Here is a 17,732-nt window from a genome sequence, read left to right as displayed (position 1 = left end):
TATACGTCTCATGGCGCCATTTCCCTAAACTTATAAGGGCAAGCTTTATGGATGAACAAGTTCTTTATTCAGATTTTTGTATCGTTGTCAAGCTGGTATCTGACAAAGATATAGAATCTGTATGGAAACGTCGCATCATCTGAATAAAGAATAAAGAAACTGTAAATCCATAAAGCTTGTCCTTATATTACTCCCCAACTTCTAAATAATGCCACTCAAAGAAATTCGGTAAACTTGACCAGCAAGTTGACAATCCTGTTTGGATGTTAGGCCAGATTGTTATGAGAACCTACACGGCGCCTGCATCTACAGTATTGGCAGAAGCCCTGTACATCAATCACACTGTATAAAACACAACAAGAAGAGTTGACATGAAACAGAAGCCCTGTACATCAACCACACTGTATGAAACACAACAAGGAGAGTTGACATGAAACAGAAGCCCTGTACATCAACCATAGTGTATAAAACACAAGAGTTGACATGAAACAAAATGTAACTTTATTGAATATTGGCGTGTGTGTTGATACACATGGATGTAAATGTGTTCATATACTCAGTCAACTGAAACAGACAGAAGAAGTAACATTACATATCCACCAGCAGATGGATCACTTCCAGATTTGGAGGGTTTTGATTGGTTTCGTGTTTCACGACACAATACGCACTATCCCAGCTACCTGACGCCAGTCTGTGGATACACAGTTACACAGTAACTGTAGTCATGAGCACCAGGAGCGCCACTGGAATACGTTGGCAAACATCCACCAAGTCAACGAGACAGATCCCCTGAAATGGTACACAGGACAAGGAGGACAATCCTAGCCTGCATCTGCACGTGCCAGGCAAGGGATTAAGTGGCGTCAGCAATCAGCAATATTCCAGCCACACCTAAACAACAGGGCTGCCAGATTCAAGCAATAGTACAGCCACATTTCGGCAATAGTTCAGCTACACCGAAACAACAGGGCAGCCATGTTTTTGCAATAGTTCCGGTGTATTTCAAGTACCCGTAATAACCGATACTACATCCCTGGGGAAGTCCGGGACAGTCAGTCCATCCTACATAGGTGACATGACACGGTGGTTCAGCCAGGCCTCCACAATAAGGTGTCAAGTGTCCAGTGTGTGTACCCGGAAGCCACTCTTTCCACCTGATCTCCATCCCAGGAACGATACATAACATGTTTTGTGCCTCAGGATATACCCAAACATAGTTTATCAGGAGCTTTGTATAATATCACTTTCAACCCTAACCCGAAATGCCTGTAAATATGTCCACACCTAACTTAATTCAATCCCTAACGGTAAACCCTACAAAATATGTCCTCCCCGTAGCCTAACTCTAACCCTAACCGTAAACCCTAAAGAATATGTCCGCCCCTAAGTTAATTGTAACCCTATCCATAAACCCTATAAAATATGTCCGCCCTAACCTAATTCTAACCCTAACCGTATACCCTATAAAATATGTCCGCCATTAACCTAACTCCAACCCAAACTATAAACAATACGAAAACCTATGCGTAAACCCTAAAGAATATGTTCGTTCCAAAACTAATTCTGACCCTAATCCGTAGCCCGTGTAGGATAACTCGTAACCATTGTAGTTACATATAGCTTTTGATCAGAACTGGGCCTATAGAAACAACTTACGATGTTCCTTCTGGGCTTGTGCCATGATGGCGGCATCCAGGAACTCGTCCAAGTCCACTATACCGTCGCCTGCAATGCACACGGGAGTCAACTGAGATAGTGAGCTGAGTTTTAGACACAAGCCACAATATAACGTAACCCAGATACTCCGATTCTAAACCGAAATACAAACGAGTCTTGCATCTAAATGCCTTTTCTAAGATTTGAATCTTTTATCTATTCAGAACGTTAATCTGTTTAAAGAGAGCAGCAATGGCGTAATGACCTTTTCATTCTTTCCAAAGCAATGCTAAATGATAATTATTCCACAAGGTAATCCGTCGCCCTTTAGTAGACTGGATCGACAAAGCTGTAACTTACACTGCCCAGAAACAGCTCAGCACTACCTCGTTGAATGTCCAGCTCATGAAAACCCACGTAATGCTCATAAAGACATTGTGCTTAATAAAACCAAAACCAATTTTACACTGAACGCAATACTTATCTAATGTATGATAATTTAATGTATGGTTGCATACAAAGTGCTGTATTAGACGTCCTCGTTTAAACGGATACGTACGACGTAATTTGGCTGGGAAAGAATTTAACTGTTTGTTAAGTGTTGGGTGCATATAGGCCTTTTAAGGCCCAAGGTCCTAAAACCTTACCTACCTCCCTACCTACCACTGGATCAATGTATGGTGAACGTCAAGCGGAGGTACTCACGTTTGAAATCAGCCTTGTCCATGAAATCGTGAAGTTCTTCGTCCTCGTGATCCACCCCAAGATAGTTGGCAGCCTCGGACCTGTCTACGCGCCCATCTTTGTTGGTGTCCAGGAGTTCTGCTTGGCGACCGACGTACGTCCTGTAGCGCAGAACCATTCAGTTCAGAGATGAGTCAGTGGGTGAGTTTGGCATTAACAATATTCCAGTACGTCGGAAATGGGATTCATACATTGTACCACTGTGGGGATCCGAACCCACATCTTCGTTGCCAAGACTAAATTCTTTATCTTTAAGACTACCTCGTCAGACCGACTGACAAATAAAGACAACTGCGTATTGGTTTAGTACTGCAAAATACACATGGCTCATACCATCCAAAATATTCAGTGTCATTTTCGGCAACATCGCACGGGGGTTAACTGCATGCTTGACGAGGTGGGCATTTTCCTGCTAAACGTGGGTATCTTGTAATTGTATAAGGTGAGTGAGGCGAAAACCAAACTGACAAGTGCTTCTGAATTTATAACGAAACTCGGAGACCATCTGTCGCAGACGTAAATGAAATCAATAAAGCGATATCCCCCTAAAATTAGGGGTGAAAGTCATGTGAGCGGATCCCTGGCATTCCGTGATGACATCAGGACTGGTGTTAGCGACGGGTTTCCTGCTCAACCTGGTGATCGCATCCGCCGCCTACACAAGCTGCTGACAGAGTTTGCCCTCTGTGAGTTTCTTTTACCGTCATGCACAACACCATTCCTGGTATAGGACGGAACCTGTCGCCCCCGTGCAATAGACACCCTTGTGTAATGTCGATGTCCTTGCTTTGGAACACTCTCCAAATACAGCTATTCTCGAGGTAACACAGACTACCATACAAATACGTTACCTGTACAAATTACACCCGGTCTTTATCCCACGGTGTATTTTGGGCAAGTACGTGCGACCCAATTGTATTGCCGGTTTCAGGAATCGTCTCCAACGCCGCCATCTGAATGAGTCGACTTGCGGCAGCAACATCAACATCGAAAACAGCAGCAGCACCGGGAGCAGATTCATTGTACCTGCAATATATCAACCAAGGGTCCATGAGATGAACTTGCCACCAGTTTCATATACGGACGTGCTTAATGATAATGATATGCACCATGTGTTGGTGCATGCTCAAAGCTCTAGCATCAGAAATTCATAATAGTCATTTGATATCCTCTTGATAGCAAATACCAAACTGAAAAAGTTGTTGCACAGTGCTTATATTGGTGGACAATAGGAAACGGAGAAATTTACTGTTTTTAACGCAAATCAAAATTGTGCCTATTTCTGTTTTAAAAAAATCGGCGAAGTATATTGTACTGCAAACTGTGTAATAGGGTAAAATATGTTTGTGTAATGTTAGGTCCGTTGGGAGATCCAGGACATTTCTCGCACAACGTTCACTTTCCAAACCTCACGAAAATGTGCGCAAGAAACAGAAAACACCTCTCGCACCCAAACAAACAACAACAAAAATAATCAAAGAAAAACACCCGAACAGCAACAAAAGCCCAAAACAACAACCAAATTCAACAATAACGCAAACCCCCTTCTGCATCCAGGACTTTAAGGACACGATACTCCCACACGTATGATGGTTTGTAACATAAGTGTTTCAAACGAGGCAGGCATGAATGATATATTGAAAAGCATACTCACTAACTAGTGTGGACGTACCGTCAACCAGTCATCTGTCCAGGGGTATTAGGCGCCTATATAGCGGAGGGACTGGGGCAGGGACTGGTTGGAGGTGTCACACCGGCTTCTGATTTCCGTGCGTCATGGTGCAGTTAACACTCTGGTCTACCCGGATGTGAGCCAACCGTAACAAATGCTGATTTTGTGTCAGGTAACGAGGTGTTAGGTATCTTTGGTGGTTGTATTGATTGTAACACCTCGGCCCTTTGTAGGAAACTGTTGTTACCGACAACAGGTGGGATACAACAGCTATCGACACATCTCATGATGTCCCTGCGTTGATCTGCAGCTAATCTGTATAACAGCACTGGAACATACTCTGCGTGTTTGCTACTTTAATGTTAGCCACAGAATATAAAATAAGATGCGATTTTGTTCTACTGTGTATGTTTTGTTGCAGATAGCTGTCAATTTGAAATGACTTCAAGGTGACAAATAGTTTCTATATTACTTAAGTATGAAGGTGACAAATAGTTTCTATATTACTTAAGTATGAAGGTGACAAATAGTTTCTATATTGCCTAACTATGATCGTGAATGTGTTACAAGGGGAATAGAGTGTCTGTATCTGTGAAAGGTAACAGGGTATCTATGCATGTTACAGGGGGCAGAGTGTCTGTGTATGTGACAGGGAACATGGTGTATGTATCTGTGAAAGGGAACACGCTATCTATGCATGCAGGGAACATGGTGTCTGTGTATGCAACGAGCACGAGGGTGTCCGTGTATGTAACAGGGATAAAGGTATCACTGTATGTAACAAGGATCAGAGTGTCTGTGTATGTGAGAGGGAACAGGGTGTCTGTGTATATAACAAGCAAGAGGGTGTCCGTGTATGTAACTGCAAAAGGGGTATCTCTGTATGTAAATAGGATCTGGGTGTCTGTGTATGTGAGAGGGAACAGGGTGTTTATGTATGTGACTAGCAACATCTGTCAGTGTATCTTTCAGAGAACAGGGTGTCTGTGTATCTGATATGGAACAGGGTGTGTGTGCGCTGGACATTGAACAGGAAACGGGGTGAATGTGTATGTGACGGGGACCATTTTGCCCTTGTATGTGACAGGGAAGAGGATGTCTGTGCATGTGACAATGGACAGGGTGTCACTATATGTTTCAGGGAACATGGTGTCTGTACATGTGACAGGGAACATGGTGTGTGTGTATGGGACAGTGAATAGGGTTCTCTGTGTGTATCAGGGAACGGCGACTGTGTATGTAACAGGGAACAGGGTGTCTGTGTTTGAGACAGGGAACAGTGTGTCTGTACATGTGACAGAGAACAGTGTACATGTGATACGGAACAGGGTGTCTGTATGTATGACAGGGAACAGGGTGTTTCTGTGTATGACAGGAAATATGGTGTCTGTGACAGGGAAAGGGGTGTCAGTGTGCGTTGCAGCGAAAGGGTGTATGGGTAAGACAGAGGGAACAGGGTGTCTGTGAATGTGACAGGCAACAGGGTGTTTGTATCTAACAGAGAACAGCGTGTTCTGCACATGTGACTGGGACCAGAATGTCTGTGTATGTGACAAGGGACAGTGTGTCAGTTTATGAGAGTTTATGTCAGTGTCTGTGTATGGGAGATGGAATATCGTTTCTGTGTATGTGACAGGGAACACGAGTCTATGCATGTGGCAGGGAACAATGTGTCTGTGTTTGTGACAGGCAAAACGGTGTCGGTGTATATGATAGAAAATAGGATGTGTATGCATGTGACAGGCAACTTGGTGTCAGTGTATGTGACAAGGAACAGGGTGTGTGTGTAGGTGACAGAGAACAGCGTGTATGTGTGTGACAAGGAAACTGTGTATCTGTGTATGTGACAGGGAACTTGGTGTCTATAGATGTGACAGGGCATACGGTATCTGTGTATGTGAGAGGGAACAGGATCTCGGTGCGTGTGGGTGCAGAATATGTAGAAACTCTAGACATTGCGTTCAGGTAATGACACATTCACACATGATTATGATGGTGTTAGATAGTGTTCCAGTAGCATGTTGCGTGATATCCACAGCACATCAACCTGTATCCCGGACATCACACATTGTGGGAAAAAAAAGACAACCTTTTCATGACATTTCCCCGGAATCGCCGTCCATGAATTTAACACCCCTAGTGTTTAAAATCCCGAAGTACAACCAGTCGATGCGCAGAGCCAGACTTCCAAATAAAGGTAGGTGTATTGGTTTTACTGCTAAGGGTGCAATACTGCAGTGAGTGTGTGCTGTCACAACTGTCTTGACATTACAGTGAACATGTGCTTTAACTGTCTTTACACTAAACAAAGTGTCGTGTTTCTTGTTGTTTCGTTTCTTTCTTTCCTGTTAATCTTGATAGTGTGTTATGAGATAACACAGCTGCCAGTAGTATACTAACGACAAAAGACGACGTCTCCCTCCGTCCTCAATAACGGAGGTATCTATCTCCAACTGGCGTTGTGATGCGTGTACGTCCACTTATTGGCCTGTCAACGTACCCCAGTATGTCTGAATAAGTCTTCCAATCCCGATACGATGCCATCCGAGGGCGTTGGTTACATCTGCACCATCCCAAACGGCCTTTTCTGTCTCTTCAGCTGTTAATCGTGGCATAATTCTCGTACTTGTGTGCTGTATCATGCATTCTAGTCTGTTTTTGTTAGGGGTGTAACGATTCATCGTCAACTACGAGATACTAGTGCATCGATACAAAACACATTTAGGCAAAATATCAGGATTATTTATGTCTCGAGGGTCCATGATACATCGATATCACCACAAGAAGTGGAAATACTACTTGACGTTGCAAGGAGTATTGCATTAAGAATAGGAAGACAGTCTCATTCAGATTCATCTGAATTTGAAAAAGAATTAGGAATGTGCTTGTGTCTACTGTCTTTGTTACCTGATAAAAGGAGTCAGTGTAGAAGTGACAGAATGTAAACCACTCTGCGGACAATTAAATGCTTGTCTTCAAGTAACTGAAATATGTAACAGTTTCAGTTGTTTGGCAAATAACACCATTTATTAACAACTATGAACGATGTCGTATCGTTGCTGAGAAAGAGAACAGAGAGAGGATGAAAATTAGAATGCATATTTAAGAGTTTTTCTTAAAGAGATTCTGCCAATAAAATACATCGAATTGTTTGTAAAAACATTGGTGCATAAGAAAACGACTTCCCACGGGAAACTTCAGTTTCAGATTTATAGTAGTCGTAGTAGCATATCATTCATCTCCTTGATGGGTGGACTAATATTCTGTTACGGACAGCTTCAAGTAGTTTACGAGCTGAGAAGTCACTCTTGTTCCTTTCGATAAGCCTCATGGTGTTCCATCTGATGTTGTGGTTTTGATTGGCTTTAAGATCGTCAGCTATTGCGGATTTAGAGTTAAATTGCAATTCAGCATTTCGCTTGTAGCCAAACAGACTGACATTACTGTGGTATCTACATAAGGTCGATATATGGACGATGCCATTAAGAAAAGGACTCACATGTATAGCCCATATCGTGTATGATGGTTAGCGACGCAATTCTACGGGGTCATATGGAGTCCATGTCACCGCTCAAAGGGTCGCTGATCTATGTCAACTAGGGTCCCAAAGAAACGCCACCAAATATTTTTTCTGGCCTAAAACATAACTTAAGCAAAATATGGTCACGGTGAATGTTTTATTGCAAAAAGCAATCGTTCAGCGGCAGTATATAATGGATAACAAACAGAAAAACAACGCAGCTCGTTATCTGTTATCAAGTGAATGACACTGGGGTGCATTATCCAGTATTTGATCACCAATGCAGAATCGACTTGGAGCTTTTACAACTTTCTGAGCAGCACATATTGCTTAGTACCGGGTATGGCCTCCCCTAACAGTGATACAGGCCCGAATCTGGGGTCGAAGTGAGTAGCTGATTCTTCTGACGTTTTGATTAGGGATACGATTCCACTCCTTTGGCAAAACAGCTGCCAAAACGTTCCTCGTCAACGGTTGATTTTGGCATTTCCGAATACGACGTCCCAATTATTCCCAAAGGTGCTCAGTGGAGCACTGATCTTGTAGAGCTAAAACTTGCTTTTGTCACCAAGATTCAATCTTCGTCAGTTTCGCTGCTGCCAGTGTGGCACAGTCTTGGTTCATCTCAATCTGGCATGTCGGTGTTGGCACGTCAACGTCATTCCCTTGAAAGGTCGATCGACACAGAGACCACGAATTCGGAGTCGTCTGGTCACACTCTGTCTGTTGCCTGGATGTCCAATAGTGTCCATAATGACGTCACAGTGATGTATCGGTTCCTCAAGCGCAACACTTGTACTTACCGGTCTTCATGTTGGGTAGAGACCTTCAGTACTGTCAGTCTGCGGTAGACGTATGACGTGTCTTCCGATGGTGATTTTGCAGCATCCCATGGTCCCAGCCACATGCTCTTGTGTCTGTTCCATCTGTAACATACAGATTGCTCGCTACCTCCGCTCTGGTGTTAAACGAGGTATGGTCTTGGTTGTTAATCGGTGTAGGAGAATAAACCTGGTTAGTTTTTATAGCCTAATTTGATACGGGTAACTTTGTGCACAGTTTCTTGTATTCGTCCAAATTCGGTTTTTTTCTCACAAAAGTGCAAATGTTCACAGGGAATAGACATGCAGTGATCGAGATATGTGTTTTAGCTATTTTCAAATTATTTTGACAATCTATAGTCGTTTCTATTTTGGTGACGTTTCTTTTGGCCGCTGGTTTACATGGTCTCGCCATAAAGATACACAGCTTTATTCTCTGAGCTCTATAGAAACATTCTACACGAGAAATGGATGCAAATACTACCAGGACATTGCTTCGTTTTGGCGATTGCTGTTGCTATGTGTAAACAGAAATTTGAAAAATGTTACTTTGCAAGTCAAAATGTTAACAAAGATAGTTTTAGATGTTCCTGAACACTTTTGCACAACATCAAAAAACACTTTTTTTCAATAGGGATGACCCTAATTTTACACACTCTACAAGAGTTGTTTCTTGTGTTAATTGTTGAAACTTATCTTTGGCTCAAAACAACACTTTATTTCAACCTTTCGGTTGGGCTCCAAATCACTGTTATTGGTTTATTTCGGTATGTTTGAAATTCCTCTACAATTCCTCTGAAAAAGACGCCTTTCACCTTGATATGCATGCATTTGAGAATCTGTTTTCGTGATATGGATTAAGCTGTGTTGTAATGTTTTCTTGCAAGCTAATACATCCTAACATATCTTGGTGACGTTTCTTTGGTGTTTAGTGTAGTTTAGAACAGTAGTGGCTACATTCACAGCAGCGAGTCTGAACATGTGACGGGTAGAATTCTTGTAGGGGTCCCTATAAGATATCTCCCGTGACTTACTTCCAGCCACGGAACCGTCTCTCTCTCTTCCTTAGACCTAGGTTGATAGTCGTCTATCTCTGATCAGCTGAATTACGAAACAAGCTATGATTCCTGAATCGCCATAGAGTAGGAGTTACCTTAGTGTCGTTGTAGCTGAATCCACCTGAGAAAACAGTGGCCATTTATGTCCATGAGACATAATGGATTATTTTGTTGCTGTTTTCTCCGTAGCATTTGATAAATGCTTTTACAATTTTTCTTTTATTACTTCACTTAGTTTAGTATGCCTTTTATACTCAGTAACGGCTTGAAAATATGTAGGTAACCAGAGTCACTGCAACAGATAACTACTTTCAACCTGTTTGAGTTCGAGACTGTTGTGTGGCAGCAGGACTCGAGAACTGCACTCATGTCGCTGTATTATAGACCCATTGGTCCCCTCTCCGAGACGTAACTGGGGTTCATCATGCATCACTCTAGTAAATATATACACATTAATTAAGAATTAATTAAGCACCATAAAAATAATTGTCGATTGTAACAAAAAGGGATCAAAACTGAGTGAACAACAAGTCAACCAGTTATATCTAAATACACATGCAGTTAGCATGAAATTCACGTGCATGCTTTTCATGCTAACGTTCTGTCATGGTACAAGCGACCGAGGGGTATAAAAGATGAAATGAAGTATACTCATTGCTTTCTTAGCGACGCATCAATAAGTGAACAGTGTTGAAATTGAACTTGGACATGCGTAGGCTTTCTGAAAATACCAGATGACAGATCATAGATGGTTTGTCCGGTCGCAGCATTGGGTCCAGATTGAATATCAGTCACACTGTCATTAGTCGCCTTGCAAGGAAACATGCGACCACTTGTTACGTCAAGGATCGATCACGATCAGGAAGGCCGACAAAGACCACTCCCCGTGATGAACGTGCACTAGTTCGCCCAGTGAGACGCAGGCCCATGACCAATGCCAAAGATCTCAGACAACAGTTGAGAGTGGGTGTTCGTCTCTCAACCAACACCATCACTAGCTGCCTCAGGTCCACTGGACTCCGTGCACGTCGTCCAATCAGACGCACCTTACTCACTGATAGACACAAGGCTCAGCGTTTGTCATGGTGTAATCAACGGCAAAATAACAATCTGACTACATGGCGCAGGATCCACTGGTCCTACGATAGCCGTTTTCTTCTTCGTGTTACTGATGTCCGCTGGCGAGTTTGGAGAAGGGGCAATGATGCTTATCATCAGCGGATGATCCATGCAGCTGAACCCTTTGACGGTGGGTCTGTAATGGTGTTGGCGTCTATCTCCTATGACTGTAAGCTCAATCTTACCACCATTCAAAGGGCACTCAATGGTCAGAGATACCAACAGGAAGTACGGGAGGCCGCATTTCGATAACCACCCCCTCGCCAGTCGGCCAGTATTTATGGGCGATAATTTTAGGCGCCATCGTTCCAGAGCTGTTATCGCATACTTGCAGAGCAACGCAGTTGACAGATTACCTTGGCCTGCGAGAACTTTGTCTACTTTGGGCCACAGACATTATCTGACTGACCATAGTTTTGGACATGATTATTGATAACATTTTTAGTACCCCCATATGACCGTCAATAAATTACAACCGAAAGTATCAGAAATGCCGGTGGTTGATGGATTTACACTTTATATGGTTCAGTTAACGAAATTATAATTCAAACAATCCTACAAGTGATTCCATGATCTTTTTGCATGTTCACATTTACATAACCGATGGAATACAGGTTCATCTTTACAGAAGGCACTCAATGAAGAGTCTACAGTTAACAAAATTAAAATCATGTGTTTGGTTTCCATATCATGAATGACCAGTGTGTTGTGTTAAACACAATCCTATAGCATGAAAATGGGTGGTGCTTAATCAATGCTCATGTGTATACATCGACCAGAACATGTGTAATCACGACCAGAACATGTGTAATCATGACCAGAACATGTGTAATCACGACCAGAACATGGTTTCGTTAAAATATATCTCTCGAATAATCGGGCCTCGTCGACGAATCCCATTACCGAATTTCTCACTATTTGACATAATTTTCAAACCTCTTGAATAATCTCTTCATGAACTACATTATTCGCATGTCTCCATTACCGAATTTGTCATGATTTGACATTATTTCCAGAGTAAGAATGAAGCTGGCGTTTCTTCTATGTTTGACCGCTGTCCTGGTCGTCATGGGAACGGATGGGTTATGGCGAAGACGTTGGGGGATACGAGTCCGAGTTCCACGCTTCAGTTTACGGCGTTTCAGGGTTCCTTTCCGAACAATTAAACCATTCATCAAGCCAGTTTTGGGCACTGTAGCTAAAACCTATTTCAGGCCTTACCACACGGGAATAAAGATCGGGTGTGGTCTGTACAGGTATTTACAGTTAACGTATTTACTGAAATAACGCTTAGTTTCAATGTTCTACTAATTATGGTACACTGTTAAAGATAATGATTTGACAACATTATTCAATATTATCACTTTCAACAGACACCACTCAAGTCTCTTTTTATCTAAATGTGCTACTCTTCATTAAGACGCAGTGAGATAGCACAATGATAAAAGTGTTCGCTCGTCACGCCGTAAACTCGTTTTCGATTCCCCACATGGATACAATGTGAAGCCCATTTCTGGTGTCCCGCGCTGTGATACTGCTAGAATCTTGCTAAAACTTAAATCACTTACCCACACTTACATTAGCAATTTCACCGTACTGTCAGTGGACTTTCTAGTCGATTGATCACTTGTTTGTTTTGTGTACAAGCCACCACCGGATGACTGGAGCTCGTACTGATGTACGAGGACTGAAACGCTTAATTTTGTCATGCAAATACTGTAAATAGCGGATGCTACCGGTAGGACAACATATTACTCTTCTCCCGAACACCTGGTGTCATTACTGATTGTCAGTAGGAAACTCCGTTTCGCTGACTTTAACAGCTAGTTTGCCATGACGAGAACTTTTTTTCTGTTGCTAATCAAAAGGTTACTCTGATTTTCTCTGATTTTATACCCGAACAGTCACAAACACAACCATTGCGTGTGTGATGTCTTTTCCAGGACTCTACACGAAAATGCTGACTACCGCAGGAAATCATGTGAACACTATACCTGTGGAAATGCGCAAAACAAAAGAGTATACAAAATGTACAGTGTAGTAGTAGCGGGCAAAACCCAGCTAACGAGGTGAACGTTTTCAGGTCCATTCAGTGCAAATATTCACTTCTACAGAAAGTTTACTGGGCGTGAGATTCGGGCTTTGGACACGAACACAGATGGATTGGTGGACAGGTCCGAGGCCGCTAGCTACTTCGGAGTCGATCACAGCGACGCCCAACTCGACCACTTCATGAACATGGCCGATGCCAAGCGTGAGTTGCTGGCTTCATGAAGCTCGTAACAGCTGTCGCACACTGCTTTAAGTTACAGTGGTTATCCCAGTGGGTGTGCGTGCGCGCGTGCGTGCGTGCGTACGTGTGACTGTCTCACTGGGTGTTAGGGCGCTTGTCTAAGTCACATTGTTGAGCCAAATGTAGCTCTGTGATGTAGACAACCATTTTAACTAATAGACTATAAGCAAAGGTTTATGTTTGTTACATCACCATATACAACATTTTAATGGTAGATTCCAAAGCTTTTACTCAATCACTGTGGTCCGATTCATTGACTTCATGCATGTCCTCAGATTGTCGTTTCTGTAATGGTTGAAAGGTGATGGCAACGTGGATGTGGACGAGTTCTTTGATGCGGCGCTGACGTTCGAGGACGAAGGTCCAGAATCTGGTAATTATTGTTTACACTTTGCTGCTTCCCCCACTCCCCACAGTGTTCAGAGAACAGCCATACCTCCAACATACTAGTACACAATGTTCTGTCTGTCCACAGGTGTTCTTCAATATTCCACATTGCTCTCAGCCAAAAGCATGAAAGCGTAGGAACCTAAGTACCACCCCTCTTACAGCCTAGGTTATAGGATAACTCTTTCAGGCATTCGTTACTGAAGACTGCATAGGTTACAAGAGAGCCATTACAAGCAACGTTTGATGGGGACCCACACACGCATGTTACCAGAGATCTCTCACGGAATATTACGTGGAAACGTGTCGTAATTACATACCATACGATATCGTCGTCTAAAAGTGTGTGTGATTACGTGTGCGCGAGGGTATATCTATTTGTGTTTTTGTGATTGTGTGTGCGCGAGTGTTGTTGAGCAATGCATTGTGTCAAAGACGATCATTAAATGACATGTAACTCAGTTCCATTGATGTGAATGTTCTACTGACCACATCATCATACGCACCTCATACACAGAACTGTTCGTGTGTTTCAGCCCTGTGATCTGATGTCGGGATCCAGAACGAGACTACCGAATGTCGAACCTGTGCGATGAACTACTTTCCCTCTTATTGATATTGGCGTGTTGTGTGCACTGATTAAACTTTCACTCAACATTTATATTTGTTGCATGTGATGTTGGATATAACTCGGGTTCTGTTGGATGGTAGTTTTACACACGTGCATATGCATTCACACTAGAGACGGGAAAGGAAAAGGTTTTGAATTCAATGGGTACACGCAGATAACCCATGGTTCTGCCATGGCCAGACTGTTTGGCAGGCTGTCACAGTCATGGCGTGTTAGATAGTATCAAATATGAATATAAAGATTCGTTTGGGTAACTTGACCCTGTTTCGTGTATGTGTTGAAGAGATATGAAACGAAGACTTTTTTCACTAATCTACTCAAACCAGATTTACGGCTCTTTTAACGGGTGTTTAGCTGAAGGTGAGGAAACATGAAAAGAGGAGAACGTAAAATCACTTTAGGTGACCTCTTTTAGCTTTTGCCTGTTATACAAAAAGCAAAATACATTTTGTTTGGTTGGTGTTTATGGGCTATAGTAACTTAGTCGGTACATAACAGGGTAGGAGTGAGGCAAACCAGTGGTTGATAGTGTGAGCAGCTACTGACCGTTATGGTACATTGAAACAGTCAAGTCTCGGAGACGTTCACCTGGTTAGTTGAACAGCCTCTGGCTACTAATGGAGTGAGTTCCGTTTTACGCCGCATTGAGCAATATTCGAGTTATATGGCGGCCGTCTATAAATAGTGAAGTCTGGACCAGACAATCCAGTGATCATTAGCATGAGCATCGATCTGCGCAACTGGCCTGTATGAACCAACGATTCGTTAGTCACCTTTTACGACAAGCATGGGCTACGGAACATCAGTTGTAACCTGTATCTTTACGGGTAACGCTGACCCGGAACATTCGGATCACTGAATAAGACCCGCCGTGATATTGCTGGAATATTGCTAAATACGGTGTAAAACTAAATTCATTCTCCCACTCAATAAGGAGTCAAGAGCACTGGAAATTGATGACTCCGGTCGAGGCCTCCCTGGCCAACGTGTGCAATATCAACGATTCCATGTTTTAAACCGTTTATCGTTTCTTGTCGGTGGCATGACGCTGTTTCAACCAGTCCTGGGTGTGCCGTTATTTCCTTCAGCTGAACTTAACTATTACCTGAACAAGCTGATAATCACAAAATGTAAAGACTACGTCTGTCATATAACGATTGCATTTTATTTCAAGTAATCTAGACATGACAAAGTTAGGAATGCTTGGGAATGTGAACTATTTTGAGAATGAGAAGTTTCAGATGTTATCGTGAAAAGCTGTTTCTTAACCTTAGAAGTTCATAAACGAGGAATATCTGAAACGTTTGTAGCGCCTTCCGGTGTCTGACTCTGACCATCTAGCCCTCGTCTTTGACCATGTGTCCACGTCTGCTATAATGGTTCACTCGACACCGATGTGTCCTGGGAAATGCCGTATTTAAATCTGAGTTTCCCAGCAACCTTCCACGCGACCTTTCGTCCTTGAATGGTCACCATGTGGTCGGGGTTGAATCTGCCCCTTTGAATCTCGTCCTGTAGAATGGTGGCAATGTCACCCTGGGTTACAGTTTGGGAAGCCCCGCCATTGGTCATCTTGACAAGAACTGTACCCCTGATGTGCACCTCTGCGTCGAAGTTGAACTCACTCTCCGTCTCGGTGACACAAAGCTTGGCAGTTGTCCGGGAGTACGGCTGGGCCTTCACCGTGGAGTTCAGAGACCACTTGACAGCGTGTTTGACCGTGTTGTCGTCTTGCCGTTGTATATGGACGTCGTTGCCGAAGCTTGCAGTCGCCTTTGAGATGGTGTCGGGTACGTCAACGTTGATGCCGACGTCGCCGCCTTTGGAGAAGCCGTTACTGAGGCTTGTCCTGACCACAGCGTCGGTGGACCTCTCCATCTGAAAGGTGTGGTTCTGTACCTGCCCTGTGTTGTTCTCGTAGTTTGATGTGAATACAACCTGAGACCGGCCCGACGGCGTGTTCTGGGACCATCGTGCCCCTTGGCGTTGCTGCTGATATTGGGGACTTTCGTAACAGCTGGAACTGACGGTAGAGAAGTGGACTCTGTGCCAGTCGATATCCATCGCCTTGTTGCTGTCGTTTCCGACCCCCACTCGGTGCTCCACCCACTTCCTGACAACTCCATCCAAATCGATCACTCCCATATTGATTTCTGAAAAGAAAAGGGTCAAAATAAATAAAGTCACAAACACTGTACTTGTCATGAATGCAGGCACACACACACACACACACACGCATCACATACACACGCACCACATATACACACGCATCACATATACACACGCACCACATGTACACACGCACCACATATACACACGCATCACATATACACACGCATCACATATACACACTCACCACATATACACACTCACCACATATACACAAGCATCAAGATCATTATCCATTATTACTTGAGTAACTTATGAATGAATTCTCGTAACTTCCTCATTCAAACCATATACACCTGTAAGCACATACAGGTAACACATGCAGGTAACACATGCAGGTAACACATGCAGGTAACACAGACAATGAGCGAGCTGACAATGTAGTCCTATTGATACAAAGTACCTCGTGGTCGCGGGAATGAGTACCTCATCGTGGTCGCGGGATGAGTACCTCATCGTGGTCGCGGGATGAGTACCTCATCGTGGTATCGCTAACACTTCCTACATGTTTTACCTCGGCACATTTACTACAGTATAAGTTCAATACACTCATTCAATTGGAGCTAAGTATTCACTTGATTCTTAACAAGTGACTTACACGATATACGAAACATTTCACGCATGCTTACACAATATTACAAGGGAAACTCTATTCATATAGTTATAAGTTAGACCTGATATTTCTGGTTGATACTTCCTCTGTTAACTCTATGTTTCAGGTTTCCTGTTAATTAATTGTGAAATACCTTTCACTGCTTATGATTCCTCGAAAATTCTTTGTAATTAAAAATATCATGGTATCATTATCACCTGTAGTCGACATACAATTTAACAAGTTCAAAATTAAATTACGTTTCGAAATATCACACTAAAGAAGAAGGTGATACTCACGAGAGAACTTTGTTGCCCTATCTGGAGTGAAGTCCAACTAGCAGTACTCTGTGATTGCTGGAAATCCGACAAATACCGTGTGAAGCTCAGTCTACGAACTGATAATTTCCTGAAATATATCCCTCTTTATACCATGTTCAGAATTTAAACATAAATCCATGTCAGCCCTGGAATATTCGACAAATTTATTTTAAGCGGGTAATTCCTCACCTCACGTGGGGATTCACGTTTTTATTAATAACCACACGTTATGATCGTAGCGTGTCAAAACGTGGTTGGTTGAAATAAAGTGCGTTATAAGACTTATGACATCATCAACGGTAATGCCTCCACATCACTGTCCAGCAATACCTACAACGCGTCGCCACACGTTCAGGTGAACCAATACAATCGATAACAGCTCGCTGTGACTATCGGGAACACGTCCCACATGCGTTACATGGGCCGTGCAGTAAGACAGTTGAATAAACTCACACTTATGTTTATTTACGTAACGGTTCTACACATGTGTAATATGCTTATTGTTCAAGTGAAAAGTACACATTCACTACACACGTGTGCTTTGTACGCTGTAGCGACTCAAGCCGTCAATATGCTTGATTCGCGTGAATGGGTTTGATCCATACATTGCAATGCGGGATATAAGTCCGTATGTGTCGTGTTATGAATGGTGACACACGCTTAATGAGTTGAGTTAGAAATATTGTGGTCACTGAGATCAATCTAAAGTGACTCTTGTTGTAGATGTCAATATTGTGATGAAGCATGCGG

The 17,732-nt window shown here is 42.9% G+C and overlaps 3 protein-coding genes across 4 annotated transcripts; 1 reads left to right on the top strand and 2 right to left on the bottom strand.

Annotated features, from left to right (window-relative positions):
• Nucleotides 1-484: 484 nt before the first annotated feature.
• On the bottom strand, nucleotides 485-4,228 carry LOC137287251 (uncharacterized). 2 transcript variants are annotated; one of them, XM_067819479.1, is made up of 5 exons: nucleotides 4,055-4,228; nucleotides 3,252-3,426; nucleotides 2,362-2,501; nucleotides 1,657-1,725; nucleotides 485-564 (listed from the first exon to the last, which is right to left on the bottom strand). In XM_067819479.1, the coding sequence occupies exons 2-5, from the start codon at nucleotides 3,419-3,421 to the stop codon at nucleotides 557-559; spliced, it is 387 nt and encodes a 128-aa protein (XP_067675580.1). In that variant the 5' UTR covers nucleotides 3,422-3,426; nucleotides 4,055-4,228; the 3' UTR covers nucleotides 485-556. The 2 variants fall into 2 exon arrangements, with proteins under 2 accessions (XP_067675580.1, XP_067675582.1); XM_067819481.1 differs by lacking the exon at nucleotides 4,055-4,228 and adding an exon at nucleotides 3,942-4,033.
• A 1,862-nt stretch (nucleotides 4,229-6,090) lies between these two features.
• Nucleotides 6,091-13,931, top strand: LOC137286413 (uncharacterized). Its single transcript, XM_067818266.1, has 5 exons — nucleotides 6,091-6,269; nucleotides 11,607-11,846; nucleotides 12,705-12,844; nucleotides 13,185-13,256; nucleotides 13,807-13,931. Exons 2-5 carry the CDS (start codon nucleotides 11,614-11,616, stop codon nucleotides 13,812-13,814), a joined length of 453 nt encoding a protein of 150 aa, XP_067674367.1. The 5' UTR covers nucleotides 6,091-6,269; nucleotides 11,607-11,613; the 3' UTR covers nucleotides 13,815-13,931.
• A 1,114-nt stretch (nucleotides 13,932-15,045) lies between these two features.
• Nucleotides 15,046-17,061, bottom strand: LOC137286599 (uncharacterized). Its single transcript, XM_067818547.1, has 2 exons — nucleotides 16,962-17,061; nucleotides 15,046-16,054 (listed from the first exon to the last, which is right to left on the bottom strand). Exon 2 carries the CDS (start codon nucleotides 16,044-16,046, stop codon nucleotides 15,273-15,275), a length of 774 nt encoding a protein of 257 aa, XP_067674648.1. The 5' UTR covers nucleotides 16,047-16,054; nucleotides 16,962-17,061; the 3' UTR covers nucleotides 15,046-15,272.
• Nucleotides 17,062-17,732: the final 671 nt, after the last annotated feature.

Source organism: Haliotis asinina, chromosome 6 (genome assembly GCF_037392515.1).
Source record: "Haliotis asinina isolate JCU_RB_2024 chromosome 6, JCU_Hal_asi_v2, whole genome shotgun sequence".
NCBI classification, from domain to species: Eukaryota; Metazoa; Mollusca; class Gastropoda; order Lepetellida; family Haliotidae; genus Haliotis; species Haliotis asinina.
This window is presented reverse-complemented; position numbering and strand designations above follow the sequence as displayed.

Excerpts from the sequence above, each read along its gene's own strand:
- LOC137287251 (XM_067819479.1), bottom strand. The coding sequence starts at position 3,421 with ATGAATCTGCTCCCGGTGCTGCTGCTGTTTTCGATGTTGATGTTGCTG. Across the intron at positions 2,502-3,251 it reads ACCGGGTGTAATTTGTACAG|GACGTACGTCGGTCGCCAAG; the intron begins GTAACGTATTTG and ends TCTGCGCTACAG. Across the intron at positions 1,726-2,361 it reads GGACAAGGCTGATTTCAAAC|GCGACGGTATAGTGGACTTG; the intron begins GTGAGTACCTCC and ends TGTGCATTGCAG.
- LOC137286413 (XM_067818266.1), top strand. The coding sequence starts at position 11,614 with ATGAAGCTGGCGTTTCTTCTATGTTTGACCGCTGTCCTGGTCGTCATG. Across the intron at positions 11,847-12,704 it reads ATCGGGTGTGGTCTGTACAG|AAAGTTTACTGGGCGTGAGA; the intron begins GTATTTACAGTT and ends TCACTTCTACAG. Across the intron at positions 12,845-13,184 it reads GAACATGGCCGATGCCAAGC|GTGATGGCAACGTGGATGTG; the intron begins GTGAGTTGCTGG and ends AATGGTTGAAAG.
- LOC137286599 (XM_067818547.1), bottom strand. The coding sequence starts at position 16,046 with ATGGGAGTGATCGATTTGGATGGAGTTGTCAGGAAGTGGGTGGAGCAC.